This window comes from Prenolepis imparis, unplaced genomic scaffold (genome assembly GCF_030444845.1).
Source record: "Prenolepis imparis isolate NDT839.2.m4 unplaced genomic scaffold, iyPreImpa1.0 SCAF_8, whole genome shotgun sequence".
NCBI lineage: Eukaryota > Metazoa > Arthropoda > Insecta > Hymenoptera > Formicidae > Prenolepis > Prenolepis imparis.
In genome coordinates this window covers 6,886,395-6,894,368 of record NW_028141166.1, presented here as the reverse complement: position 1 = coordinate 6,894,368, position 7,974 = coordinate 6,886,395, and the positions used below count along the sequence as shown (strand labels likewise).

Below are 7,974 nucleotides of genomic sequence, written 5' to 3'. Positions count from 1 at the left end.
TGCGTCTGCATTTTCGCAATTGATAGAGATCTTTGTGTGATTTATTTCGCAGAAATAGAAAGTCTCGTTTAAAGCATTACATATTTAGATTCTTGTGACGTGTGTGATTTAAAACCGCAATTATTTTGAAGGTGCCTTGACACAACTAGCCAACGTGACACTATCGATTGATATTATTTAATGTAATCATACTGTCAGCGATCGACATTAAATGTCATATATTTGCAAGACTCGATATAATTTGTGCCAGTATTTCTTAATACAAGTGAATTGCAATATTCGAATACCAAACTTATATACAGCTAGTTGCAATACTAGAATACTTTACATACGTTTAGCAACTGTTTAGCTGTCTAGTCTGAGATATCTATCATTCGCAAAACGGCAAGAGGCTGCTGCAAGAGGCCGAATTTTTGACATTTCGTTGCGACATACCAGACATTCAGGCTGGCTCCATTATTTCGCAAGATGCTCAATAAGGTCGACCATTAATTCACGTGCACGTGTTATACGTTCGCGTCACGTACAGCGAGGTGGCCGAAATGGATCGTCGAAATCCCCGAACAATTCTCGTTGGAAGCAAATCGCCGACGTCGTCGTCGTCGATCGCGCTAGTTATGCTTGACCGGCAGCGGAAGCCATCGACCAGTAACAATCGTATAATGGGAACGCTGTATTAGGTCGAAGGGAGGCAATTTTCCGAACGATCGTGCGTGAACGGATGATAGAAACGACTGTTTTATCGTGACAAACTGAGCGAGTGACGCATAGACCTCTCAACAGAAAAGGTTTCCTGAGTTGAGACGACTTGTGCGACAAAATTTCATATATAATCAGCGAAAAAATTAGATTGTGTGTATTAAAAAAATTTTAAATAATTTTTCGAACAATATGCACGCGCTTGAAGAGAAGAAATGTTTTAACGTGTGTGTCTGGATTTAAAAGCCTTTGTCAATAAAGTAAGTCCATGTCTACATAGGCTGCCCTACAGGATTAATAAAATTTATTTAATTATATTCTATTTAATGAATTTAATTTATTAAATTTATTAAATTATATTCTATTAAAATTAAATTAAATTATATTCTACATAAATTAAATTTATTAAATTTAATAAATTAATAAAGTCGGATTACACACACATGATCCCCCTGTTTAATTGTTTATACAATTAAACAATTATAAATTTTTATATTAACAATAAGTAGTAAGTATTGATGTATAACTATACTATAAAAGTATTGTTCGAAAGTATTGTGCAAATTATATAATTAATTGCACGTAACTGATTTACAAGTAATGGATCGTAATATAATTACAAGAATCTTGTCTATCAAATTACGGTTGACAATCTTCCTACCGTGCTTTCGCCTTATTTCGACAAACTTTCTTTATATTATTAAATGAACACCGTTGACTTATATAATAACAGCTGATTCTTTTCCGTGCATCACAGTCATCGTCCGACTCTCACTGAGCGATGTTTCTTTGGTCTCGTGAACTGCAGTTTTATAACAACGCAATTTTCTCACTTCTGTTATGACATTGTTTACATAATATATGTAATATATTGCTCATTATGTGTTATATTAAAGTTACAACAGATGATTTTATCTCTATATTTATTATATATAATGTTTTTGTTTAAAAATATTTTGATATTATAGACTTCCACTCTTTTCCCGATTATACATTCATACATCTTGATTTCTATTTTAATGATTAATTAATCTATTAGTTTATTCCTTTTATGAGATATAGTTAATCTGGCGTAATCTTATGAATATTTTCTTACAGATGTACATATCATCAATCAGTGCCTTTACAGCCAGTTGGCTGTTTCTCTATTTAATTAAACCGCTTTATAGCGAAACTATCGAGAAGTCACATTGGGATTCTTATGAAATGAATAATACTGTACATCAGTCCGAGCCAGTTTTTTCTGAAGAACAGTTTCAATCTAAGGTCTCAAAACTTCCGCAGTACATTTATCATCGTAATTACCAATCTAATTCAGTGCAATCTGAGATACCTTCGAAAGACATGTATCCTGAAACCTATGTGAAAGAAAATGTGGCAAAATCTATGCCAGAATATCAGGTAAGAAAAAAAATACAGACTATTATATCATTATTTAGAAACTCAGTATGTTGGAAACCAGGAAGCTTTTTAAAAAAAAGTCTTTTTTGTAGTTGGAGCAACATTATCAAGAGATCCGAAAAAGGGACGAAGAGATAATGCTGAAAATGAGTATATTGGAGAAACTGTTGTCCGAAGATACCGACGAGAATGACATCGCGTCGAAGAATTCGGTCGACGACAGCATCTTCGCGGAGACGAGCATCCCTGAAGAAACCAAAAGGGTTGTTAGACAAGTTCGCAGGCATCGGCCAGGATTCTTTTATACTTTAGCGAGAGTCGCTTTCGAGGTAAGAATATTATATAACAAAATCAATATTTGTCGCATATAATATTATGTTAAAGGATTTGAAAATGAGAATCGATGTCTGTTTCCGCAAAACACTTTTACTATCATAAAAATAATATTACAATATTGCAAGTGCAATGTTGTTAAAGAGAATCGTATAAAGATATATAGTAGAAAAATATAGTATTAAATATAGTATAAAATATAGTATAAAATATAGTATATAATAATATAAAATATAGTATAAAATATAGAAAATATCAAATATAGAGGGTAATCATTTTTCTCTATTTCTTATTTTTTTACTTATTTGCTGGATATACATATAATTGTTTTTTAATACAAATAACAAAACAATTTTTTTCTTCATTAAATTATTTAAGTTAGGAAAGTAAAGAGTTCGCTATGTTCGATTAATATTCCATTTATTTCTTTTAGTCGTTCAACGATACGCGTTCAGCGATTAAACAAATTAGCGATATCATTGGCGAAAATATCGTACCAGATACGACCACGCAACCGCCAAGAGTCAGTAGTAATCCATTGCAAGTAAACAAGATGTCTTCGACAACGTCGTCGAATGATCAAAATGATCTGTCCAGTAATTTAGCGAATATTAATATAACTACAGTGCCGACGACAACCACGATGACAACTGAAGAGCCTTTCAGATTCACGCGAAATGGACTGACAAATTTAATAAATAGAAACTTACGTGGTTTGGTGAGATTACTCAATATTGAGTGGCAGGATGCCCTAAATGTGAGTTGTTATTATATTTATTTTTTTCTTATTGTAATTTTTGATATATTTATCGAATTATTTTGTTCAACAAATTTTAGCTTAATTATATAATTAATTTTTTTACCTTTTAGCAATCAGATATATCTGTGAGAGAATTTCAAAAGAATCTCGGAAATCAAATAGGCACTTCCTTGCAAGATAATCCAAATGCTTTTTAAAAATAACAAAGAAAAAGAATGAATAAATGGTGATAGAGTGACAGTGACAGATTTGTGACAAAAAATTTCTGACAGTTCCATAATTTAACCAAAGACTACAGTGTTGTCACCTAAACAAATATTTAAAAAAAATATATATATATTTATATACTATTTACTATTATATAGAGAAATAATATCTGCACTGTTGAGCATTTATGCAGTGATTTAATTTTCAGATAGAAATAATATATATACTATGCGTGGATGCAAAAATAATTATTTTTTTTTATTAAACTTGATTTTATTGTTAATGTATCAATTAGATACATACAATATAATTACATAATTTCGTTTTGTCGTATCGGTCGCTCAAATAAATCATGCATATTCTGACTGATATTATAACTGTGCCAAAATAGCTATGTATACCTGCTACTTTCGATTCGGTCTCACAATCTCCCAGATTATTCGGAGTGAACGACTCGTCGAATTACAACTGAGATTGAATAGCGTCGAAATTCAACCTGAAAGGACCCGGTTTCGTGGTTGCATCATGAGCGAGGCATCATCATCTCATATGTGTCTGTGCGAAATATAATATCGACTTACGCAACTGAACCCACGCTAAAGTTTTACGAGCGTGAGATAAAGAAAAGAAGAAACCAATAGTTTATTCGAGTAATCGGCCGGTGCGAAAAGAGGACGAAAGGATCAGGGGAATACATATGGCACGTGATTGCAATAAGTAGAAAGCACCTCTTTTTTTCTTCGTCCGAGGAAATCGTGAAATCCTTAAGCCCGATTGGTCGACGCCTTGTGTGGGATCTCGTGACAGCCCTTATAGATCGGCGAAGCGGATCCACGATTCAATCGTACGTCGACTTGTGTTGAAACTAGCTGGGAATCCCAACCAGAGTCATAAGAGCGCATTTGCTGCGAGAGATATCGAAAGGATGTTTTGGCGCTATGGATTTTTCAGCTTTCTTCTATTTGGCAATGTTGCATATGGCGTAAGTTATTTAACGGATTAGTCATAAATTAAGATAAAAATTTAAATGTCAAGAATTTTAACTATAAAGATTTAAAAGAACGTAATACATTTTATAGCATATACATTTTACAAATATATATAGCATTTAATTCTCTATGTAATAACGTTTTAATAATCATTAAAATGTTAATGTCATTTTTAACATTACATAATAATACACAATATCATTTCTAATATTATTATATTTTAATTTGTTTATTTTTTGCGATGACAGATTCGAAGCTGAAAATTTACTCGTGTAAAAATTTTCCGTGTACATATTTTAATTTGATCTCGCTCTTAAGGACCGCAATAAAAATTGCAGTAACGTGAATTCATCTTTCCAATAATTGACAAAGACTATTCGACATTTTTAATTTGCAAAAAGTGAAAGCTGTGATAAAATCTAGGTATCAATTCTGCCTGCAACGACTTATGTGATTTTATATACACTCACAATCAAATGTAATGTCTTATGGCAAGTGTGCGTGGGTCATATTTATCTATCTCGGAAAAGAAATTTCTATGCAATCAGCGTAATTTCTCCTCTTTAAACGCGAGAGAAAAATTATATGCCGGAAGAATTTTTACGCTATTAACCAAGAAAGTGATTTATCTCCTTCTCTAGGTATCTCAGGAAGTCTTGAAGAGCAGAGTGCGACGTCAAGATTCAACCGCACAAAATGGTCAACTGATTGATAATATCTTTAACGTAAGTATAGTAAAATTTTTCCATCCGGTAAATATTGATCCATTAAAATCGATTATTGCATAAGCGTAAAAAATGTCAAACAGAAAAGAAGAAGCTGTATATAAAATTTTTTTCTTTAAATGCTAAATCTCTCTGAAAATACTTCGACAGTTTATGTTTTTTATAAACAGAAAAGAGAAGAAATTTACAGATAAATATAAATATAATATTAATATAAAAATAATAATATAGATTAATATAAAAATATAATATTAATATTAATTTTATAATTAATATATATATTTTTTTAAATTCTATCTTGCAGATTCCGATTACAGCGCTTAAACAAACTGCCGCCGCAGCTCAAGTCTTTTCGCCGGAAAATACACAGACAATCGACAATATTGTTAAAGTAATGTATATCCAGAATTGTTCACATTTACAACAAAATGTACTTGATTATCTTCTACAATCAGTAAAATCATTTACAGATTCCCGTCTCGACTCTAGAAGCTGTCGGCACACTTGTAAAAACTACAACGGAGCGAAGGCAGCAAAATGCGGAGAGAATTCAAAATTATCGTCAAGAGAGGAGAGAACGATTGATGGCCATTAAGGAGCAGAAGAGAAAGCGCAAACAAGAAATTCAAGATCAGGGATCGCAAGTTATCAGAGTTGTCAGGCATTATCACAAAGATCCATTCGGATTAAACGCGTGGAGCAATCTTTTGCTTGGACATCACGCTGGCGGGCTTCTTGGTGGCCCTCACTCTGGATTAAGTGGCATTCGCAGGTTTCATGGCCACAGCAGCCATGGTCTTCATGGAATTCTTGGCAATCACGGTGATTATTTTTGCTGATTCAGTTATTTTTACTGTAAAAAGAACGTAAAGTACATTATTATTGAAGCTATTGCGATATATTGTATATTTAAGAAAATGAGATGCTAAATATATTATTTTTATTATTTGTCACTGACCAAAGGTGAATTGCCTTTCAGGAAATCGCCCGCAACATACCTACGAGGTTCATGAGGATATTAACGAAGATACATCTTTCTCCTGGCATGGGTTGACAGCTGGATTCGGTAATTTTCATGGAACCCGACCTTCTAGTACCGCTATTAAAATCGAGAATAAGATCGCTCCTTACGAAAAAAGACAAAAAGTTTCCGAATACCCGAGCGTTGACGTAAATATCCAGAATAAAATCACAAAGATTAAAACTAAACCGATACGAAAATACGATGACAATTCGCCGATAGAAAATAAAGTTGCACCGAGAAACGGCAAAGTAGCATTTGTGCGATAATAATATAAATACGGTACAATGTTAATAGTTATAATCTTTATCTTCGATAAGCATTCACCATTCTTACATCGCTCTGCAGATATTATAACTTGCATTTATCTTTAGCGTAAACAAATACCCTCCCCAAGAATATACAATTCCATTAAATCTATTAAATTAAATTAACATAAAATATTTATAATAAATTAAAAATATTTAATAAAATATTTATAATAATAATAATGTACTAATCGCGCGCGCGCGCGCGATGTAACGTATTATAGAAATAAATACATTTTAATTAAAAATATATAAAATTTACATAATTTTGTTTTTAACTGTGATGTGAGATCATTTTAATTATTTTAATTACTTTTTTGGGCTACATTGAGTGCATTTTGATCAAAAAATTAACTCCAGCTTCATTATTTAATTATTTTATTTTTAGGAAATATATCAAATCTAAATAACTTTATAATTTAAATAAATGTAATGTGGGATAATTTTAATTATTTTAATTACTTTTTTGGGCTACATCGAGTGCATTTTTTTTTATATTTTACTTCAGATTCATTATTTAATTATTTCATTATTATGATATTGGTCAGATCTAAATATTTTTATAATTTAAATATATATGATGTGACATTAATTTAATCATTTTAATTTTTTTTTCGGCAACATTCAATGCATTTTTATTACAAATTTAACTGTATTTTAAATTTTTAATCAGATATCAGCTGATAACAAAAATATTAACCAAGTTTAAAGTAGCTAATTTCTATCAAAATCTATTAATAAATCTCTTTTCGTCAATAAAATCATCATAATTAATCTCGATGTTGCTATTATTTCGATTATCAAAAGATTCTTATAGAAAATTCTATCTTTTTGTTTGCACTTTCTGGTTTAGATTTAAATACGAAATTTTTATGTATTGCATAATTAAATAATATATATATTTTTTTATGCATAGATTACAATGCATGCATAATAATATGTGAATTAATTATGCAATGCATAAAAATTCATTATTTAAATCTTTAACAGAGAACAAAAAAAGTAGAATTTTTTATTAGAATCTATCGATCAAAAAATATCTGTGCTTTCATTAGATTCGCGCGGGATTGTGAGCAGCTGTGTCGCCAAGTGCACCCCACACGTCCGCCACGCTGCGCGTTTCGCGCGAGACTGATCGTCAGTCTCGCAATCGCAACGTCTCGAGAATCGAGAATCAGTCTCGCGCGAGATGCGCAGCGTGGCGGATGTGTGGGCTGTACTTGGCGATATCGCTGCTTACAATTAGAGTCTTGCGGTCAGTCTCGCGCAAAGACGTGCAGCGTGGTATAGACGCACGAATATAATTAAAGCGCAGATATTTTGATCTTACGATTCTTGTAGAAAATTTAATTCTTTTGTGTTGCATAATTAATTCACATATTATTATGCATGCATTGCAATCTAGGCATAATAAAAATATATATTATTTAATTATGTAATGCATAAAAATTCAGTATTTAAGTCTAAAGCAGAAAGTGCGATAAAAAAAATAGAATTTTTTCCAAGAATCTTTTGATAATCAAGATAATCA

At 31.6% G+C, this 7,974-nt stretch overlaps 2 protein-coding genes across 2 annotated transcripts; both read left to right on the top strand.

Moving 5' to 3' along the window:
• Positions 1 to 1,168: 1,168 nt before the first annotated feature.
• On the top strand, positions 1,169 to 3,540 carry LOC145939613 (uncharacterized). The gene is made up of 4 exons (XM_083044063.1): positions 1,169 to 2,100; positions 2,193 to 2,429; positions 2,867 to 3,190; positions 3,304 to 3,540. The coding sequence occupies exons 1-4, from the start codon at positions 1,780 to 1,782 to the stop codon at positions 3,388 to 3,390; spliced, it is 969 nt and encodes a 322-aa protein (XP_082900189.1). The 5' UTR covers positions 1,169 to 1,779; the 3' UTR covers positions 3,391 to 3,540.
• A 227-nt stretch (positions 3,541 to 3,767) lies between these two features.
• On the top strand, positions 3,768 to 6,620 carry LOC145939614 (uncharacterized). The gene is made up of 5 exons (XM_083044064.1): positions 3,768 to 4,382; positions 5,031 to 5,114; positions 5,419 to 5,505; positions 5,585 to 5,936; positions 6,094 to 6,620. The coding sequence occupies exons 1-5, from the start codon at positions 4,326 to 4,328 to the stop codon at positions 6,402 to 6,404; spliced, it is 891 nt and encodes a 296-aa protein (XP_082900190.1). The 5' UTR covers positions 3,768 to 4,325; the 3' UTR covers positions 6,405 to 6,620.
• Positions 6,621 to 7,974: the final 1,354 nt, after the last annotated feature.

What these genes read in the sequence shown, in the direction of transcription:
- LOC145939614 (XM_083044064.1), top strand. Translation starts at nt 4,326, where the DNA reads ATGTTTTGGCGCTATGGATTTTTCAGCTTTCTTCTATTTGGCAATGTT. An exon ending in TTGGCAATGTTGCATATGGC is followed by an intron (nt 4,383 to 5,030) that starts GTAAGTTATTTA and finishes CTCCTTCTCTAG; the next exon opens with GTATCTCAGGAAGTCTTGAA. An exon ending in TGGAATTCTTGGCAATCACG is followed by an intron (nt 5,937 to 6,093) that starts GTGATTATTTTT and finishes ATTGCCTTTCAG; the next exon opens with GAAATCGCCCGCAACATACC.
- LOC145939613 (XM_083044063.1), top strand. Translation starts at nt 1,780, where the DNA reads ATGAATATTTTCTTACAGATGTACATATCATCAATCAGTGCCTTTACA. An exon ending in TAGCGAGAGTCGCTTTCGAG is followed by an intron (nt 2,430 to 2,866) that starts GTAAGAATATTA and finishes TATTTCTTTTAG; the next exon opens with TCGTTCAACGATACGCGTTC. An exon ending in AGTGGCAGGATGCCCTAAAT is followed by an intron (nt 3,191 to 3,303) that starts GTGAGTTGTTAT and finishes TTTACCTTTTAG; the next exon opens with CAATCAGATATATCTGTGAG.